Genomic DNA, 22,522 nt, shown 5'->3' on the forward strand with positions numbered 1-22,522 from the left:
AAGTGTTATCTTAGTCAACAAGCAAGCAAGAAAATCTCCAGCAAAATTTATTTATTTAAGCAATCTACTGTGATTAATATTTGATAAACAGATAATCAGATAAGGCTATCACATTTAAATAAAGTTTGACACCATCTAACTGCTTTTTAAAATAAAAATAATGATTTCTGTTGTCAGAGAGAAAGATTAATGTAACTTCTTCTATTCTGTACCACCTGAATACAACAAAATCAAATAACCTCTAACATAAGCAACTTTGCCCAAACTTCATTCTCCATCACTTAAGGACGGAGACCGTGAACTTTATGAGCTTAATTTATCAATCAGAATCTGTACTCCTATTTATAAATCTAGTATAATTCTATTGCTGCCATTACTTCACAGACAAGGATTTTAAAAAGTGAGCTTTTAATGGACCATCTTTTTAAAAGGTATAGTAACAGTAGTGAAAAATTCATCACTAGCTAATAAAGAATTGGAAAGAGTTAAGAATTGTATAGGCTATGTAAAGAATTTCATAATGAAGAATTACAGCAGTGGGATTTCAAACGGACTCCTTATCTTCCAAATGCTTTATGAAATGCGGACTCAATTAACTTTATAAGATTTTAAAAAACTGCCAAGACAACCTTAGTCAAGATCCTTGGGTAATTTAGTTAATTATCTAAAAGCTGCTATCACATTTATATTTCTAAAAGGATAAGAATGGAAGAAGTGAAAGAATAGCAGCAATAGTGTAGAATTATTTATGATTACTGTTTTTTAGTGCAAGCATGTGAAGAATCACTCAGATTAATGAATTGCTCTCTAATACTTCTAAGCCTTCAGTTCTGAAAGCTTTAGAACCATAAAATAATCACTGACAGTCTAATAAAGAGGGGGAAAAGGATTCCTAAATTAAAGCCCCATGGCGTTCTTTTAAAGGACTTCCTTTAGATCTGTTCAATAGGAAAGGATAAAACCACAAAGATAAGATATATCTAATTTACTTGGCTACAAAAGTATACCACAAAACACTCCCCCCCCCTTTTTTTTTCTTCAACCCAAGTAAGGAATGCCAAACCACAAAGTGGTTTTGGGATTCTGATAAACTCTATTTTTAGGCAGATTTAAATATATGAACTGTGGGAGGAAGCAAGAAGATATTGCTGGAATGTTGAAGTGGAATCACCAGCCCAAAATCCTGGAAAGAGCCATTGTTTCTCCACCACAGAGGCAGAGATTCAGCTGCACCCTGAGCCTCAATTAAGGATTCCTAGAGTGACCCTGCCCAGACCCCCAGCAGCCAGAAATCCAGATGTTATACTGAGTACTCAATATACAGTTACAGTAGTATTCTCAGGGACAAGATGCAGGGTACAAAATTCTCTGCACTTGCATGGAATAAATTCCACTGGATTGAGTGGGAATATGTTTAGGAGTTCTCTGAAAAATAATGTTTGCAAGACAAAGTGTTCATGCTATGTTTTCTTGGAGTTACTGTTATCCTGCTGGTTTTGTTTTTGGTTTCAATCCTCCATTAGCCACCCAGAGTCACAATTTGCCAGTTGGGCGGCCATAATAAGCAGACGAAATAAATAAATTAGAAGTGACAACAATAGCTATCTCAAGTGTTTATAAAGATACATGAGGAATTTACAGATTACGACAGAAATTTAGCATCTACATGAAATAAGGTAAGAAACGTACCTTGACATCTTCGTCCAGTAGAGGACACTATGAAACCTTCAGGACATAAGCAAATAAAACTGCCGAGAGTATTACTGCATGTGCCCAAGGCACAGATATCTGCTTCTTCTTTACATTCATCAATATCTGCAAGGAAAGCATACTTAGAATTACAAACAGAATGAGGAACAATTTGCAATGCCAGCAATATGCATTCTCTGCCAGACTTGTCCTACTGCTGTGGGACCCTGATTTAAAGCTAGGAGGTAATCCCATTCACTTAATCCCTGGTGGCCATTTCTTCATAGTTAAATCTCACATTTCTGATAGTCTGGGTAGTGGGATAAATCATATAGTCCTTTTCAACATAAATTACTTCATTCACCCACCAGCAATATGAGGACACAGCTTGAGAAAGTAACTTCTGTGCTACTGTGGATGCTTGGAAAGAGGGCCACAGTTTGTATCTCTTAAAATAATTGTCCTAATGCAACGTCTTGTTTGCAGGTGGAAGGAGAGTGCAAAACTCTGCTGTAAGAAAAATGTTGGTGTGGGGAGCTCTGATCCTTCGGTATCTAAATGCAAGTTGTTTGAAACTCTGATAATTAAACTGACTATGCAGGGTAGTAACAGTAACTTAAGTAACTTCATGGGTATAGGATGCTCATTGTGATATCTGAACATTTCCTTTTAAACAGCAGACTTCTAAGCTGCAACTCAACTACTTTTCAAACAACCTTGTAGCATCAATGGAAGCTTCCCTCCTTAGAACCCACAGAAGCACTGATGGGAACTTTTCATTAGGAAGACCGCTAAGTCCTCTTCCTATATGTTATGGTACTAATCCTGTTCATTCCTCTACTACTGTTAAGTGTTAAAAAAAAACCATATTCACACAAAGACAGGCATTAAATGCAGTGGCACATTTCATATTAAATCTGTATGGGTTCTGAGAATGTAAGTGAGCCATGAATTTCCTGGTGCGATTTTTGACTCTGCCATAAGTTAGCCTCAGTTCTTTCTCTACAAAAGAAGCTAAAAATGCATGTGCTGGATCTAAACCATGAACAAACGCTATATGAATAGATAACAGGAAAAGATCAACATGTAGATTCTGGATTAGCATCATGTGACCAGGTGTACCAATTGGTGGGGATTTTTCACCATGTTTGCTGGAAGGGACCAGCGTTGCTTGTTATAAGATTAAAAGGAGGTGTGACTTTTTGCCCTATAAGAGATTTTACTCTACGTCTTTTGATATCTAGAATTCCCACTGCGTACCAACACACTTGTCATCTTGTAAGGCGTATCCAAGGGGACAGATGCATCTATAGCTGCCATCCAGATTTTGACATGTTCCAGGAGCACATTTGCCAGGATCTAATGCACACTCATTGATATCTGTAAGTAGATAAAAAATAAAGCAGTGATGAGTTTTCATTACTTTCATATGTCCTAGTGCTACTCTTCTTGTTAACAAAGTTTAGACTGATTCTTTAAAACAAAAACGAGGAGGAAGACTTACTTTAAAAAAAAAATCATAGGTTAGAAAAGGTTTGATTTAACAATATACAGTTGTAATGCAACTAACAGAAAGTTGTGGTATATCAAGTTTGCATCTTGACAGGAATCAACTGGATGGAATCATTCTTATTAGGAAGAAAATAGGGATGAAATAAAGAGACATCATGGCTATCAACATCAGCCTATCAAGAATTTGCCATCAAAACAGGCATAATTCATCCAACAACATGTGGATGCAGATGGGATCCATGATCTCCCAAGTTTGCTCCAGAGGATTTGGGGACCTTCTTCCTTAAAAGCGATTTTGGAGGATGCAGAGTGCTGAGGTGGGGAGGAAGAAGATGAAAGGTCTTGTAGAACAATGTTTCTCACCTGGGAAAGGTTAAGCGCATATCCATGTATGTAAGGTTAACGGTATGAAAGTGCTTAATGTAAGTAGAATGTAGTGATTCTATATTGTGGTCTCAATCCTCAAACTGTTCTCTATCTCAAATGCTCTTCTTCAGATCCTTCTACGAAAATACCTTTTCCAATAATTGTAACATCACTTTTTCTGATACACTGTTCTCTCTTTATATTCCTTGGGTTTACCTAAATCATATCCCTAAAATTCCAATTTGTTTTGTCAAAAATGTGAAATCTATCGACGAGCTAGATGAAACGGAGCTTATGCAAGGCTTTGAATATGTGCTTGTCACTATATAGGCAGGTGAATAAGCAATAGCACACAATATACAATAGTGCATATTTTCTTCTTATAAATATCCTTCCTGAGAAAGAATGATGTTTATGTCTCTCTTAAATTCCAATTGTATTATAAAAACATTATAAATTAGAGATCCTAGTATGTGATATAATTGTAAAGTTCAAAAAAGATTTTCTTTGTAAGCAAAATTCTCTGATATACTAGAAAGCATTGGCTGAACAGGAGGCATTTGTAACTGCATCTATATTCCCAAATAATCTCTTTCTAAAAAGAGTTGCAATTTCAGTAGAACATCTAGAACTTCTTCACCACTACCTATGGAAATATCAACCATTTAAATTGAAATATGGCAAATGCTGTGATTAATTTCATGGCATACCAATACAGATCCTTCCATCAGGAGACATCTCATAACCCTCATTGCAAAGGCATTTGAAAGACCCAATAGTGTTAATACATTGGCCATTTCTGCACAGATGTCCATTTCCAGTGGCACATTCATCAACATCTAAAAGGAGGAAAGAAAAGAAAAAGGTAAATAAAAGGATAGAAAGATAAAAAGGGAGAATGGATGCAAATAAATGTTAAAAACAACAGCTGCCTTTGCAAAAAGAGGATTTCCACCAATGGCATAATACTGAATCCAATCAGACTGATTCAACTCTGCTTGCCTTCCATATCAAATTCTCCAAATGCTGCCTATGACTCTTGAGAAATTCTTGTTCCAAATAAAAATTGTTGAACTCAGTCTAGGGCATGGCCTAACAACATATCAGAAATCTTAACTGATAACCATATTCAAAGAACACCAGATGTTTGCCTCTTCTATTTCTGATTCAACATCCACTAGAGACAATAGAGTTGGTCTTTTAAATTATTGTTACAAACTCTGGCTATTTCTTACCATAAATTCCTGTTTAAATTAATGGACTACAATAACCTTCCAACTTCCCTGATATTGGGTATGGCAATTTTCTTGATTTAGGAGTCCATCCATATGAAAAAACCATTTAGCTTCCTGCTGTGTATGATGGAAATCCACAGAAGATGGAGGATGCCCTTTTTGTCTAACAAACGACTTGCATGTATCTCTTCGTAGACAGATGTCAGTAGGACTTAGTACTTACTTCTTCTAATAATTCATTACTAGAAATTGTGATTTTTAATGATCAGCTACTAAATTTCAACTGCACTATTGAAAAGTTTCCTTACCTATGCAGTCATTATTGTGGGATAGGATGAATCCTATATTACAGCGGCAGTTGAAAGAGCCAACTGTATTTCTGCATGTGCCATTTCCACAGGGATCTCTTTCACATTCATTAATATCTGTGAACAGAGTAAGAAGTTCAGAATGTTTCATGATTATCTTTCACAACTCAAAAGAAATACAGATCAGTTAACTACCCTTAGTCAACATAAAAGGGATATCTTGGTTAAATCACACACAGCCTTCAGAAAGGAGAATGAATCCCAGAAACACGGCTTTTGCAAAACAAAAAAAATTTCCTGTGCTGTTTATGAGTTATACAGAAAGAAGCATCCATCCATATTGTACTGAGAGGGAGAAACTGGACTAACTGGATTAATCAAAATCTAAAACGTAAGTGGGATAGATCAAAGGGGTCTGTCTCACAGTGAAAGCTACAAGCCTAAACAAGTGATGAAAACTGAGGTGAAGGAACCTGAACACGAGTAAAATCAATGAAATCATTTGGCATGAAAGAGTCATGAAAAGTGTTAGTAATTCTTCTGCAGACATGATTTTTTGGGAGATGACTGGATATTATTTCTTTCCTTTGTCTCAGATGTTTCTGCAAGGTCTCTGGGGAAGACCAAATTTATTTATTTATGGATTTATTTGTCACAACTCTGCTACCCAGAGCCACAATTCTGGGTGGCTTACAGAATATAACCATTTAAAACAGAAGTTGAAACAAAGAATTACATAATCAAAAAGAGAGGTTTGGAAAAACCAACAACTATTCAAAAGACCAAAACATCACACAAGGGGTCCATCACCCCCTCTGACCCAGGGCCTGGGGGTAGACCCACGTTCCAAAGACTCATCTAAATAGGGTCAGGGTAGGACCCCTATGTGTCCACATCACATTTGTTAAAATGACCCACAATTAACACTTCCTTCTGTTACAAAGGTGAAAATATAAATATATACATACCCATACACATAGTTTCATCTTCATTGGTTTTGAATCCAGTGTGGCAGCGACAGATATAGCCTCCCTCACGGTCTATGCAGTCACCATGGCTACAAATATTGGGTATCTCTGCACATTCATTGCGATCTGTAATCATAGAAAGCTTAAAAATTCCAGAAGCTTCCAGCAAGAGAACGATGGCAAACAGCTGGGTGTTGCTCAGTCCCACAAAAGTAAGTTAGTAGAACCTCTACTAACTTATTCTTCAACAGGAATACAAAGCACTAAATTAGTTTTAAACTGTGGAGAATATTATGACATGTTGAAGTAGAAGAGTTTGGCACCTAAATAGCTCCTCTAAAGCATTGTAAGGAAAAATTAATGCAATCCTAACAGTATGACAGATTAAAAATGTATCTATTCATAAACAAGTTGAACTTATTATGTCTTTCTGCATGAGTGTTACTTAAAATGACACACTTACAAAGCAGCTAATATTGCACTTTACTTTCTCTTCCTATAGAAGCCTGAGCAAAATTCAGGGAAATAAAGTCTGTGCCAACACATATTAAGATGCATTGTTGGTTGTATCTGCTTTTGACCAGGAACTTCCTGTTTTTACAGTATTTCAGAAGGAGTTTACAGTATAATTATGCTTCACAAGATGTTAAATCACCGCATGTTCCTAAAGAACGCAAATCTTTCAATCTCATAGTGAAAATCCACTTCTGCTTCTACACCCTTTTCCTACAAAGACCATAGATCCCACGGCCTATGGAAAATGCTACGGCATAATCACTGCAAAATGTTTACATGGAAGTGCACAGCTTATGGTCAGATTAGTGCATGTTCTAAAACTTCCATGAATAGTCTTAAAATTAGGAAAAACTGACAGCTGGAGTAGTAAAACCAATGGCCTTCATAAACCAAGGCTCTCTGGACTGGGGATTAATGGCATCCAAGCCTACTTGAAGATAGCCCAGAGGAGGCATACAATTATTATTATTATTATTATTATTATTATTATTATTATTATTACTGCTGTTGTTTAGAGAATATGGTATTGGCAGGTTCCCTCAATCCTGTGACATTTACACTAAAGGTCCTGAAAATTTCCATTCTTATCTTAATAACTATATTAAACTCTTGAGTGAGGATATCTGGGAATCTGGAATGAAGGGTCAAGGACATACTGATGGCACCCAGCTTTATTTCTCTTTTATATCTGAATGAGGTGAGACAGTGAGATAGTTAAAATAATGAAGTGATATTCTGAAGTGGTAGTGAACTAGATGAAGGCAAATAAATGGAAGCGATGGAATAAGGGAGGTAAGATCTCTCTCAATGTCAGCTTCAGCCAAAGAAATACATAGACTGGTGCATTTTTCTAAATAAACAAGCTGAAAAACCTGCTTCCTGACCAAGCAACAGGCTGGCCTGGGGAAGCCTTCTCCTCACACAAATCAGTAAATGGCCATTTATATCCCTAGGAAAAGGTTCTACCCTGGATGGATGTCCTTATTTTCTGGACTGATTGTTTCCAAGGAAGAATTTAATACGTTGATTTTAATCTTTAAACACTACGTAACTTAGTACTTGACTTGATATGAAACAATATAAAGGTAACTTCACTTTCCAAGGTCCATCTGACATGTACATGGAATTGGACTCAGCCCCCACTCCTTTAATTTTTACAAAAAGAACTGAGACCTTCCTTTTTGGCCTCTTCGATTTGAGTTTGATTATGAGGATTTTAATTATTGTTATGACATTTTGGTTGATGCTTTATTGTTGTCAGTTACTTTGGGTTCCCTACGAGGGAGGGAGGGAGGGAGCTATAAAACTGAATAAAACTAAATCTGCTCTTTGACACAAAGAAGGAAACTAAATTTTTAAACATGAATTATAGAAAGACTTTCAGATTGGTGTTTCAAATTGCCCATGTTGCTGCAGAGATACAAATAATTACAGTATGTTTACATGAAATCACTAAAACTGGGCACTCTATTCTTAGCAAAAAAAAAAAACCTGCATCTGTTATGCTGAGGAAAGACTATGCACTCTCTTTGGCTAGGCTGTCACTGAATTTTTCAGTCTAAGAAAACATAAATATTGCAGAGTTTCTCTGGCATCTTTTTGAGTGGAAAGGACAACTTTATAGACTCAAGGTCAAGGTAACACGGCATTGCATTTTAAAAATGCAGGGTTGTTAATGCAGCTTTTGTGCCTTTTTTAATGGGAATTTTAAAAGAGATACTTCATTCCAGCAAATAATTAGTATACTTATACATTTAACAATATTGTACAATGGCATGTGAGTACTTACCAACACATCGGCCTACAGGTGTAAACCGATAACCAGGTTTACAATCACAGCGGTAGCTCCCTGGTGTATTAACACAATCTGCATTTTGTTGACAAACTGGTCCATTCTGGCATTCATCAATATCTATGGGAAGCAAAAAAGGTCTTAGAATTGCATAATTCTCAGTGGTACTAGAGATTAGGGCCATGCAACACTTCTGACATATTTGTGCAGCTGCTGCAAGGAGGGAAGAGGTGAATTTTAATGAATTGCAGACAGGTGCTAGGAACTGAATCCGAAATACTGCACAGCAATGCTAGCAAGGGTGCAATGGAGTCCTCTGAATCTGGGAACGAGGGTGACAGAACTTACTGATAAATGGGGTGCTATAGTACAAGTAGGGACGCGGTGGCGCTGCGGGTTAAACCGCTGAGCTGTCGATCGGAAGGTCGGCGGTTCGAAACCGCGCGGCGGGGTGAGCTCCCGTTGCTCGTCCCAGCTTCTGCACACCAAGCAGTTCGAAAACATGCAAATGTGAGTAGATTAATTGGTACCGCTTCGGCGGGAAGGTAACGGCGTTCCGTGAGTCATGCTGGCCACATGACCCGGAAGTGTCCTATGGACAACGCCGGCTCCAAGGCTTTGAAACGGAGATGAGCACCGCCCCCTAGAGTCGGACACGACTGGACTTTACGTCAAGGGAAACCTTTACCTTTACTTATAGTACAAGTATCCAATTTCCAAACTCCATCTGATTAATGAGACTGTGAGAATCCTGGCTGCAAGCAGTGTTATTTCTATCTCTACATACTGTATGTTATTCTGAGGAGAAGCTCCTTACCTTCACAGATCAGTAACTTGTCATTGTAGAAGAACCCCCCTGAACATTCACATCGGAAACTACCAACCAGGTTTATGCAGATTCCATTCTCACATACACCTGGGATCTCACGGCACTCATCAATATCTGCGTTAAGAAACAATAAAGGGACGAATGTTCAAACAATAAATTCACCTAATCAACCCCAAAACGATCCTTCTTAAAGACCCATTTCAAAACCGTTCTCTTAACTGGGACATGTATTACTACAGTTCTATTTCCTCTATCACCAACTAGTCTGGTTTGCTTCTCATTTGAATAAAAACAAGAAAAGAAAGAAGGGAATTCGGTCTAAGAATACAGTTGGCTTCTTGCCCATGAATTCCCCCGTTTTCCCATTAGGTCTGAGATTTGTGAACCGTTTCCCCACTTATACTGTGTGAAAAACATCCAGTCTGAATCTTCTCCCCTCCCCGCTGTTAAAGTGCACACAAACAAAATGCATTCCCACCCTTGCCTCACATACAATGCCCTCAGGAACTGGTGTGAGATGTTAGATAAAAAATCTGAGCTTGAAAAGAAAAGACTCCCAGCTCTTTTCCAACTGAATGCGGATTGGCAGCCATTCAAGAATCTTTCCACCTATGGTGGGTGTTTTAATTGAAGTTAATTATAACATCCTCCAAACTTTCTATTGCCTGCATCCCAAGCCACAGGGTCACAGCTGCCAGCTAAGAAGACCCACAGGGATGGGGAGGGGAGGACTGGCATAGGCTGGCAACGAAAGGCATGAAGGTTGGGTTCTACTGCATTGTTTAGTCTTCATAACTTCCTGGGAAAAGGCAAAAATATATCTTCCTTCCCTCCACACAGATTAAAAATAAATCTCATTAGAATTTAGCTCACCAACTGGTAGTCCTGTATAAATGTCTATAAAGAAACCAGGCCTTTGACTTCCACAAAGACTTGAAAACTCATCTAAAATGAGGAAAAAGAGAAAGAGCTCCATATGAATTTTAAAAAATCCACTGAAATAAAATAACACTGCTGCCTCTCAACTGTTTAAAGTATTTGTTAGACACGCCTATTTATGCTCATGTAATAAAATCATTATTATGCTATTGCTCTTCAACATCTTTTTTAAGAGACAACATGGCTGCTGGCAATGTGGTAGGTTAGGTTCAGTGATGTGTCCAAGATCACCTGCTGATCTTCTGGTAGGGCAGAGACAATAACACTTTAACAAAATTGAAACAATTCAAGCGGCATTAGTTTATATATCCATTTAAGCTGTATGACTACCAACTCTGGCTGAGCTGATTTTGCAAGCACCATGCAAGAACCGTGAACAGATATAAACCTACAAGGAAGCATATCACATATAACTTCCAACCTTCTTTCAATCTTCTAGGAGCACCTAAACAAACAAACAAACAAACAAACAATCCCATAACGATACCTTCATCCTCCTAGCTGGATTGAATTTTCTATTTAGCTTTGGTAAACCCATGGCACCATATGAAGTGCAGAGAAATCAACTCAATCCAGCAGAATCCCAAATATGCACAGAAAAGGATTATCACTGCACTGTACTTTTAACCAAAATGTTGCACCTCTGATCTATATCTATTACTAGCCCACAATGTTTACAGTACTTAACATATTCACAAGATACACAAGTAACCTTCAGAATCGTATCAAAGCCATGTAAGTATCTAAAACCTGCTACTATAGTGGACAGTGGTATAGTGCTGGACTGGCACTAACATCTGTGTTCTTTTTTTCTCTAACCAAAATACAAACCAGTGCTTGGGATGGGGCACTGTTCACAAGGTCTGTTCCAGGCTCGTCCAATATTGTAAGAACAGCAACACATTTTTTTGGTCATGTTAAAAAGCAGCTCTCCATCACAAGTTTGATTGTCAGCATTGTAGTTTCTGTAGCACAGGCTCCTCCTCATATCTGCAACAGAGGAGGGGGGCACATCAATACCATGGCACAATGTCCATCACCATCACCATCCCAAAGTATCTGTCATGAGTAAGGATGGCGAGCAGGGGGCTCCCATCCAGACTGTCAAGCGCATGCGTAGTACTGAGGAATTAGGTGGCCATTCAAAGAGACACAGATCGGGACCGCCTTAACCTTTGGGGTTTATATGTCTGGGTTTTCCCACATTTCTTCAGTTTGTTAGGATTCCTGTTAAGTACTAGCAATAAATATTAGAGACCAGTTCCTTGTCTCAGTGTGTTTCCTGGTTGTTAGGATAGTATCTATCCTGCTTCCACTGAAGAATTTATGAAGTTCCTTCACATGAAGTTCATTAATTAAGATGGTTCACCTCTCTTGAACTTCTGGAAGAACTCTAGCTCACAAGTTTGGTGAAATCCATCTGAATTTTGCAATATATTTTGTATCTAAAAATGTGTACCTTAAAAGAAATGTGTGCAAATGGGGGTTAAAATTCATTCAAGAAAATTTGATAGATTCAACCATCCCTAAATGCCATTATGAATAGCAGAATCAGCTTGAGGAGACACAGTCCATCTGGATGGTCTTAAATCAAAGACTGCACAGAAGAACGTACTGATGATTGCACCCTTTTAATTCAGAGTGCACCAGAGAACATCAAAAAGCCACTGTGACATCAAACTGCCCCGAACTAGCCTCCTCAGTCAGTTGTTTACAAGAGATAGTAGTGAAGCAAGAAACAGAAAAACCTGACCCTTGGGATACAATCTTCTGAGAAGATTTTCTATGCAACCTCCCCCCACCCTCAAAATGCACAGAACCTACACAGAGTAATGTTCTCCCATAGCTGCAACTAGATTAATTTCAGTACATTAGGTTCAAAATTAATTTGCGGGAAAGAGAAGGAGTGGCATTTGTATTCCCAATTTTTTTTCAACACCAAAAATCTTGGTTGAGCTTTCCTTTAGAGACAAAACAAGTAAGCCTTATATTTTATGAGTAAGTCATTTGTTTGAAGCCATTTCTTCTCTTTACTTCTTTTCCTGTTAAACAAAACTGTTGCACTGAAATCCAGTACTGTCAGGCTACAAATTCAACAACAACTCTAAAGTTACATCATCATCTATGGAAAAATGTCTTGCTTGCAGAATCATCCAAAATCCCACGAATGTCACTTGGTTTCATAATTATAAAAATGCAGAACACACTCTTCAAGTGCCTCAAAACCTTGGCAGAAGAACACATGCTAGCCTCAATCAGCCATAGGCTCTTCTTTAAAATCTTGCTCCATTTATGATTTCATACCCTTCTGGAAAAATATTGGAAGATGATGCCACATGCTTTTGGCTTAGCTTTGTTTATGCATGTTGAGTTCATTTGAGTTTGGAATTTCAAAAAAAAAAAATAGCAGAAGGGTGAGACTAAAATAACATGCGCTGAATCAGAAGGTAAATCCTGAAATAACATAACAAGGTTGTGCACTGCTGTCAGACCTTGCACATGGAACCAACTTCTTTTTACCTTGTCTATGCACAACATCTTACTGACAAAATTAGGGAACTTAACCCTTTCTAGAATTCACTACGTCCAATTTGACCACAAAAGGTTGTCTAGTTCTTCTGAAAATTACAGGATAATACAGACAGTGCTTTAATAACCATGATATAAGCTGGAAGAAGAGAGGGCTGTTTTCTTTTCAGGTAGATATGAAAACAAGGTCATTACCTGCATTTTAATTTTCCTACAGGCTATGTTGGAAAAAATCTACCACCCTGCTCCAATTGCTATGCTTCCTTAATACAAGGAGTTTCCGGAGTTTCATAAGATGGAATTTACATGAATTCAACTCTGCAAAACACAGGAGCTGCCATGTTTGCACTGATGCAAAATGCAGTTGGCGCATGCACAAACGGGGCAGTCAGTGATTTGCATGTGCACAAAAATGATGCCAAAGCAATTTCCAACATACAAGAGCCCTTACAGTAAAACCTGGAATCACCTTTCAGTCATTTTCACTACTTTGGGGTGGAGCATTTGGACTCCTAAAATATTATGACCCTACCTGAGCCACATTTATGGAAAACAATGACCCTGCTTCTCTGCCTCTCTCTGCTCCAACATGGTGCTGATTCCATTAGGGAAGTGGCATAATTTGTTTCAGAGGACTCCTTCCCTTTGATCAGATTAAATAAAGCAGTAAATGACATTGTAATCTGGAGAAAGAAATGTAAGCAGACTTACCCATACAATTATTTCCACCGTTGACTTGCATATAGTCAGGAGGACAAATGCATGTGAAATTTCCAATGGTATTGTAGCAAGTTCCAGGGCCACAGATACCGGGTGTGATACATTCATTAATATCTGCAAGGAAAAAACAAAGCTGGTAATTAAGATTAACAACAGAGAGAGAAAGGGAGAAAGAAAGATTCCTTGTAGCTAAAGACTGTGTGCTATCTAAGTATCTAAGTCTAGGTCCTAAGTCCATCCATAATCATTTACTAATGAGACAAAGGAATCTCCACATGCTTAAGAGACACCTTTTTAATTATCTCACTGCTGAATTCAGTCCTGGCACTAAAAATAACAGAGGTTTGGATGCTGAGAACAAAACTACAATATGTTTTTGAATCGATATTTTGTCAGTGTTGTTTAGTACCAACTGAAATCAAATACTAGCTGGACTGCTATTGGTTTTGGGACACCTAAAGAGTTCAGCCACTGTTTAGAGTGAGTGGTGTATGGGTACAACAGACTAAACCTATATATATATATATATATATATATATTCATTCATTCATTCATTCAGTTTGTCCCTGCCCATCTCCTCCCATTGGGGGACTCTGGGCGGTTAATGGGAATAATTATCGTTTGTCCTCTACCTATTAAAGAATTTCTCAGTATTAATAGAAGACTGGCATTGTACAGCAGAAGGAAACTATACTGATAAGGCCCTAAGTAGAGAAAGTGTAAAATCTGTAACAGATGAATAAAGCAAGAGAGATTAAGAAAGGAAATCTAGAGGAATGGGCAAAGATGCTTGAAAAGGTCAGTGGATATTTCACACAAACTTTAATTAACTAACACTATTTTTACTTCTACTGTATAGTTCAGCAAGCTTCTAGTATATTCTGGAGAACTATTGTGTGGTTTGAAGGAAGCTGTTTTCCGCTTTACAGAATGGGCACGTAGCCTGTGTTGTGTGTTGATGGGCACACTTCCTAAGGAGAAAGTGGGTGGGGCCAGGGCTCATTTTGGAAAGGGGATTTAGCTAGAACTCCCAATACACAACACATTTGTGGTTCGCTTACCGTCACACACTCGGGTGTCTTCATTCAGATAGTACCCAGATGGACACTGGCACTGAAAGCTACCAAATGAATTGATGCATCGTCCTCCTTGGCAAAGTCCAGGGAGTTCTTGGCACTCATCAATATCTGTCCAGATAAAATTAGCCATAGCATCTTATTAAAAAGGAACAGCAGACCAACTAAGCTTGGCTAATAATAATCAGGGTAATATTATGATTTATAGAGAAAGAACACAACGACGCATTACCCTCCAAAATGACTGTAATAGGATTGGGTCGAAATCCTTCTCCTCCAGGGCATAACAGTTTGTAATCACCTGAAAGGGGAAACAGATGTTATAAATATGGCATTTTTGTTTTGCAAGGAAGATTTTGGTTATTACAGTCTTGGGCTGTTTCCCCCCCCCCCCTTCTGCAAGCTTCTTCCAACCCACAGTCCCTCAAACTGAAGATTCCCTGAGTGAAAGCAAGTATTACTCCCATATAATAAATATATGTGGTATACGCACCACCTCTGCCCAATTCAATTCATGCCCCCCAATTAAGTTTGTTACTCTCATTCTTACTTTCAACTACATCTTTATTTTTGGTTTGATAGTCAGAAGATAGTTCTCCTATAAACAAACTACCTCACTGTAAAGCCCGATTGTCTCCTGTGGATGAACCTATTAAGACTGTCTTAGGAAGCAAGCAGATGAAAACATAAATTAGCTATAATTTTGCCTTTTTCCATCGCACTTACTTGAATTCACAGCTGGACAATGTTCACAAGGAATCCCCCAAGCTTTACCAAGGGAACAGCAGCAAGAGGCCTTGGAAACTCCAATGCCAATTTCATTACTGCAAGCTGAATCACCATTATCTCCTCGAGGTTTAATTTCCAAGTAACAGTAGCCAGAGCGTGTATCTAAGGTATGAAAGTAGCACATGCTCAAATATCATAAATCCATTAAAAAACAGAATAAAAGAACAGTCCCCATATAAGCCATGCATTGGGCATTACCTTGACATTCCTGTTCATGCATTGCTCAATTTGTCTGTGGCTTCTCAACTCCTGGCAAACTTTTTAAATTACCAATTGCCAGGTACATATTTTTATTTCAAGAGCTGAATCGTGTAGTTATTGCCTCTTCCCAAAACATTGTTATCATTTACTTATTTATTAACCTTGTAGGCCATTGAATCATCCAGATTTATAGCAGCTTACCGCAACATAAATTATCATATATTGTCCTCAGCTAGAAATGAACCCACAGCCCCAAATGGTATGATAAAAATCCATAAAAATTCAGAAATCAAAAATAACACATGACAATGAATAATAGATCAGGAATAACAAATAGCAATGGAGAACGATCATTTCCCCAAGGCTCTGTTGGGAACAAAATTCAGGCTTCACTAAATTCTGAAAGACCATCACTGAGCTTCGAGGGGGAGACTGTTCCACAGCATAGGTGCTATGATGGAAAAGCAGTGATTTTTGGCCTCAGTACTCCTCACCTGATTCGGGGACACCACCAGCAGCTTCTCCCGGAGGTTCTCCTTGAACAGGTTGACTCTGTGACTACCTGGCATCAAGGTAGTCTGTGAATACCTTGATGCCAGGCCATATACGTAGAGTGTTTTAAAGTCAAAACTACCATCTTGAACTGCACCCAGAAACTTACAGATAACCAATGCAGGGTTCACAAGAGAAGTATAATATGTTCACACCAGTAAGGAGTGGTACCCAAATGCAGTTTCTAAGTGGTCTTTAAAGGCAGCTCAGTGTAGAGCACATTCTAAAACTCTTATCACCTCTTGGTGACAAGAGCAAACATCCCTAAATCCACATCCTCATGCTTCAGGGTGGTCCACCAGCTAAAGATGAGTAAAAGCCCTCTAGCCTAACCTGCCCATTCAGCAGTAGTCATGAGTCCAGGAAGACCTCAGTAGCAGTACCACTACCTTTGAGGGACAAAAGTGGAGAACTGTGATGAACAAGTAGAATTCTATCCTGGCTGCGTTCAACTTCAACCTGCTTCATCCCATCCAGACATTCATTCATTCATTCATTCATTTGATTTCTATAGCTGCCCATCTCAGCGAGTGACTCCGGGCGGCTTACAACAATAAAACTATAAAACAATTAAAACAATTACAATTCAAACAGTTAAAATATAAAATAAATACAAAATAAATATACATGGCTGTCAAGTGAGCAATACATGGATGTTAATACAGCCAAGAGATGGGACCATCCACACGCTCAAGGCCCCAGGCCCGGGCACAAAGCCAGGTCTTCACGGCCTTACGAAAGGCCAACAGGGTCGGGGACATCCTAATTTCCCGAGGATGTTCCAGAGGGCGGGTGCTACGGAAGAGAAGGCACGCCTTCTAGTTCCTGCCAACCGACACTCCCTGGCTGACGGGACCCGCAGCATACCCAACCTACTAGATTGAATTGGAAGGGCAGAAACAACGGGGAGAAGGCGGTCCCTTAGGCAACCTGGCCCCAAGCCATGAAGGGCTTTAAAGGTGACAACCAGAACCTTGGATTGCATCCGGAAGCACACCGGCAACCAATGCAGCTCATGTAGCAGTGGTGTTACATGTGTTGAGTACCCGACACCATTTACTATCCATGCAGCTGCATTCTGCACCAGTTGAAGCTTCCGAATGCTCTTCAAGGGCAGCCTCATGTAGAGCGCATTACAGTAGTCCAGACGGGAGGTCACGAGGGCATGAGTGACTGTGAGCAAATCCTCTCGGTCTAGGAATGGGCGCAGCTGGCGCACAACCCGAAGGTGTGCAAAGGCCCTTCTAGCCACAGCTGCCATCTGCTCTTCAAGCAGGAGCCGTGAGTCTAAGAGGAACCCCAGATTGCGCACCGGGTCTGTCTGGGGCAGTGCAACCCCATCCAAGACCAAAGGTGGAAAACCTTAGCACCAGGAGGCCCACAAACCCAAAGCCACTCAGTCTTGCTTGGGTTGAGTCGAAGCCCATTGCACCCCATCCAGGCCCTTACAGCCTCCAAGCACTGAGTGAGGACATCACTCAGGTGGTCTGGGGTAGAGATATAAAGCTGAGTATCATCAGCATATTTCTGGTATCTTACCCCAAACTGTCGGATCACCTCCCCCAATGGCCTCATGTAGATGTTAAATAGGGGAGGGGAGAGAACCGAGCCCTGAGGCACCCCACAGAGTAGGGGATGTGGGCTGGACCTTCCCCCCCTATCAACACCGACTGGAACTGACCCTGGAGGAAGGAGGAGAACCAGCACAACACTGTGCCGCCCACCCCCAACTCCCGAAGCCTGTCCAGAAGGATACCATGATCGATTAATAGCCTTAAGTACCAAGGTAAGACATTGTCAGCATCCCCCACTGAGCCTGGAGTAACAATATAAAGCTAAGTATCTTCAGCATATTGATTTATCATATCCCAAACTGCCACGTGGCCTCTCCTGGTAGCTTGATATACTGTAGATGGTAAGTAGCAATCAACTCTAGTTTATCATTCAGTGCCTTAATATATTTTTTAAACTCTAGATGATGGCTCCTCTTAACCACTCAAACTCAAAGAGACATAAAGCAATGCAGAAGAACTGCATGAGTGATGGCATGAAGCCCTTGTAATTAGTATAGTAAAAAAACTCATATTTACCAACACAGCCAACACGAGTTGGGTTCAGCTCAAAATCTGGGGGACATTCACAGGTATAACTGCCTGGGATGTTGAGGCAAGTGCCACTGATACATGTTGTAGGGTCTGCACACTCATTGATATCTGTACAGAAGAAAAAGACAACATCAAACTACATGTAAGCAAGTGACCAAAGAGTTTAAGCCAATTAAAGAAATTAGACAGGATAGGAAAGCAGGACCTCCCAGCTGGAATGGTCTACCTACTAACTCAGAAAAAAGGGCTTCCCTAAGACTTCCCTAAGAACTTCCCTTAGGGAAGTTCCTTTCCTTGAACAGTGTCTATTCTGTTCAAAAGACACATGCTATGTCTACTGTGTAACTGAAACATTATCCCTGAATATTCTTGTCTCCATCAACCACTATTCCCTTCCCTGGTGGATTCCAACACAGCCAAGATTATCATATTGTATTGTTGTTTGTATTGCATTGTATTGTAATGTACTATTGTTTTCTGGGGATCCTGTTTTGTTTTGTTTTGAGATTGTTTTAGTCCGAGCTGTCTATGTGGCTTTAGATCTTATCTGCTTTTATGGATTTGTTTTGTTTTGTTTTGAATGCTGCCCAGAGTACATTGGAGTTGGGCAGCTATAGCTTAGTGTCCTTTGCCGCTGCTGAGCGCAAAGGTGTCATCTCCCTCGGCTCCTGGCGCTCATTTAATAAGGTGCTCATTTGATAAGGACACTAAGCCAGCCAAACTCACTTTCTAATCTCATTCAGAAATGTTCAATTTAACCACTTTATGGATATCAGAGACCTTCAAAACAGCAAGCTTAATCTGACACCTGGTGAGTTTTACCTTCTTTGGATTTAAGAAATTTTAAAAAGAGACTTAAGAATTTAAAACAATATACAATTGGCAAAAAGAAAAAAAAAAGGAATTTGATTTAAGAAAGTTTTAAATGGATTGGAGTTGGGCAGCTATAATAAATTTAAAAACTAAAATAAAATAATTAGGAAAACTTATACAGGAAGGGACCGCAAGTACCCAAGAAACTTCTGGGCAATGCCCAGTGGGGCCAGAATAACTAACTAAATAACTAAAATAACTGAAGTCCTACTAAGCTCCAAACTATAACTTTTAAGGGCTATGAAATGTATTTAAATGCAAGAGGAAAAATCAGTTAACCCTAGCTGTTGAGTCAAGTTTCCTGAAATACTGGAGACATGTTTTTGGTGGCTGATATGAACTATAATTATACCAAAGTTAAGTCAGAAACCAAACTGAATTGGCCAAGCTACTAAGTTACCTGTGCAGTTACCACCACTTCTGTCCAGTTCATATCCTGTCTCACACTGGCATCGGAACAGGCCAGGAAGATTGTGACAAGTTCCATAGACACAGATGTTGGAAAGGAAGCACTCATCAATATCTGCGATGAGATAGTTGAGGAGAAATAGGAGATGGTTAAGTTCATTTTGACATAGGCAAGAATTAAAAGTCACAGCATGGGCATCTGTGGGATCTTGCTACTCTTGTCAAAATGACAAAAGCAGCTGCATTGGTTCACCCTTTCTGTACATGTGTGCAACATCATAACACATGTACAAAAGTGTCTGGGCTTGGATCCCAATGATGCAAGACTGCTTCTGTCATTTTGCTTTCTCTGCAGACTCTGCAACATACAATATTCAGAAAAATAAAATATAAAAGTGGATGAATACAAGACTTCCTTCTTCATTAACAACTTGCATCAAAGCTCTACAGATTCAGTCACCATGAAGCCCAACCCTCTCCCCTCTGGTGCCTCATTCCCCCTCTCCCACTGACCTTTGCCCCTAACAACTAGGATTGCAATTTTCTGTGAGAAAGATTTTTTTTTCAAAGAATCTGAAGGAAATTAACTGGTGCTCCGTGGGAGGATCAGGGAGTGTCTTCAGTCTTTCCAACTGCATCAGTCTTGCTGATCTCTCTACTTATTCCCCTTATTCAATAGAGTTTCTTAAGGTAGGACATTGAGAATTAAGTGAACTACTACTTCCCATACTTCAACATTTTCAGAGACCCACCCAATAGCCACTTTCTGGTCAAAACCAAATATTTTTGTAAATATACAAATTGTAGCAAACAGCAGGATCTACCTTGTCAACGGTTTATTTCAGGGTACAATATTTCTCCATCACGCTTTTACAAGAAGTGTGTCTTGATATATATCATTCTATTGTTCTTGGCAATTAAAATGCAAAATTAACACAACCATTACCTAAGATGAACCATGCCAAAAGTGATACTCCATTATCTGTATAACTGTTGCTCTCTCATTGTTTGCTCAAGGAATTTGGCGGTAAATTATTTTCACATTGCAAAAACGAGCCATCTTAAGGCTCACAGTTCTAACTTACACTAGTCAAAGACTATAATGAATTTTTGATTTGAGGCAAACCCAACAATTGCCATATGATATTGTTCACAATGGGATGGTAGCCAGTCTAATTTTTTTGGGATTGAGAGTATGGCAAAGGAGTGGACTGTGGGGGTTTAACTACCTTTTGCTTTTCAACTTCTGTTCTACTTCTTGGCTATCTCCTGCAATATTTTCTAGGGCGGGATTTCTCTTGCATGGATGGATGGATGGATGGATGGATGGGATGGATGGAAGGATGGAAGGAAGGATAGATCCAAAATTGAAATCTCCTCTCCAATGTCATAACCTTGACTTCAGACTTTAAGAAGACAAACCAACTAGTCCTATACCAATAGGACTACAGCCTAAGAAAGATTACTTAACTGTTTTATTTACTCAATTACCTTCACAGGCTTTTCCATCAGGGGTTGGCAAAAATCCCATATCACACTCACAGCGGTAGCTACCTGGGGCATTCAGGCACTGACCGTTTTCACAGAGGTTCACATTTTCTGAACATTCATCAATATCTGAAAAGAGAAAGGAGGCACTTTAGTTGAAAATGCATTCTGTCTCTATGCAAACAACTAATTAGGGTTAAGAATTTTATATGAAATATAAGCGAAGTATGGGTACAGGAAAGGCAGAAAGCATTGTTACTTATAAAGATATAAAATAACTTCCAATAACATATCAACAAAGGGACGCGGTGGCGCTGCGGGTTAAACCGCTGAGCTGTCGATCGGAAGGTCGGCGGTTCGAAACCGCGCGGCGGGGTGAGCTCCCGTTGCTCGTCCCAGCTTCTGCACACCAAGCAGTTCGAAAACATGCAAATGTGAGTAGATTAATTGGTACCGCTTCGGCGGGAAGGTAACGGCGTTCCGTGAGTCATGCTGGCCACATGACCCGGAAGTGTCCTATGGACAACGCCGGCTCCAAGGCTTTGAAACGGAGATGAGCACCGCCCCCTAGAGTCGGACACGACTGGACTTTACGTCAAGGGAAACCTTTACCTTTACCTTTTTAACATATCAACAGATAGTATAGTATGGAATACTTCTGTAAAAATTATAGTATGTTTGCTAACTCTGAAGGTCAAAATAATTCAGAACAGAAATTAGGAAATAAGATCTGTTACTATCATACAAAGTTTCAGAACAAAACACCAGTCATAAACATCTGGTTATCATTAATGCCAAATACAAATAAAATCAGATCTCATTTGAAATTTGACCTTATATTCTATCTGTAAAAAAAAAAACTATAAGAAAATCCAAGTTTTTACATGCCGAGAGTCCAAAATTTAATATCAGTTTCTCCAGGGTTGTTCTTTGTTTTTGTTTTGTTTTGTTTTAAGATTAAGTAGCATACAGTGTGAAAAACTTCTGTCTGAGACCTGGGAAGACATGGTATCAGTCAAAACAGGTCATCCTCCCCAAAAATCTCACCTATACACGTGAAGCCATTCCCACTATACCCTTCTTTACATAAGCAACGATATGATCCTGCAGTGTTCTTGCAATCAGCATGTGGACTGCACTGGTGGGTTCCATTGGAACATTCATCCAGATCTGAAGAGGAAAAAAACTGCATTAATAAGATAAACATCTCCAGTTATCTGTGCAGAAGATAATCCGTACAGAAGCTTAAAGAGCAAAGGAAAACTCTAGTAATATTAAATCTGTGACACAAAGGACTGTAGACAATTTGTGGGCAAAACCGCTACCCGAAATAACTCTGAAATTTGCAGAATGAGAAAATGCTAAAACGAGGCTGATGGAGCTAAGAACAAAAAAGGAGGTAAGTTACTATCTGAAGATGCACTTGCAGAAACATCATTCTAAGAATTCAGAAGCAAATACTATTCATTTCATAACATGAGGATGAAGCTAGGGATTGGGAACCTGTGGCTCTCTAGAACTCCTGTTTCTGGAAGAACCATCTTACCTCCTTGCTAAAGAAACCCATAAAGTCCTCCTTCCTTAGGATGTTATTAAATATATAGTTTTAATCAGCTATTTACATCTC

At 39.3% G+C, this 22,522-nt stretch overlaps 1 protein-coding gene across 1 annotated transcript in view; it reads right to left on the bottom strand.

Annotated features, from left to right (window-relative positions):
* FBN1 (fibrillin 1) overlaps positions 1-22,522 on the bottom strand; it is a 173,034-nt gene that overhangs the window by 24,197 nt on the left and 126,315 nt on the right. Inside the window, exons 33-49 of the mRNA XM_063314449.1 lie at positions 21,943-22,065; positions 20,899-21,024; positions 19,400-19,522; positions 18,112-18,234; positions 15,206-15,370; positions 14,712-14,780; positions 14,465-14,590; positions 13,395-13,517; positions 10,986-11,144; positions 10,089-10,160; positions 9,204-9,329; positions 8,384-8,506; positions 6,079-6,204; positions 5,111-5,227; positions 4,278-4,406; positions 2,950-3,069; positions 1,690-1,815 (exon numbers count right to left, since the gene is read on the bottom strand). Coding sequence (XP_063170519.1) covers positions 1,690-1,815; positions 2,950-3,069; positions 4,278-4,406; positions 5,111-5,227; positions 6,079-6,204; positions 8,384-8,506; positions 9,204-9,329; positions 10,089-10,160; positions 10,986-11,144; positions 13,395-13,517; positions 14,465-14,590; positions 14,712-14,780; positions 15,206-15,370; positions 18,112-18,234; positions 19,400-19,522; positions 20,899-21,024; positions 21,943-22,065 — 2,076 coding nt within the window. The remainder of the gene's footprint in view (positions 1-1,689; positions 1,816-2,949; positions 3,070-4,277; positions 4,407-5,110; positions 5,228-6,078; positions 6,205-8,383; positions 8,507-9,203; positions 9,330-10,088; positions 10,161-10,985; positions 11,145-13,394; positions 13,518-14,464; positions 14,591-14,711; positions 14,781-15,205; positions 15,371-18,111; positions 18,235-19,399; positions 19,523-20,898; positions 21,025-21,942; positions 22,066-22,522) is intronic.

This window comes from Candoia aspera, chromosome 13 (genome assembly GCF_035149785.1).
Source record: "Candoia aspera isolate rCanAsp1 chromosome 13, rCanAsp1.hap2, whole genome shotgun sequence".
In the NCBI taxonomy this organism is placed as follows: Eukaryota; Metazoa; Chordata; class Lepidosauria; order Squamata; family Boidae; genus Candoia; species Candoia aspera.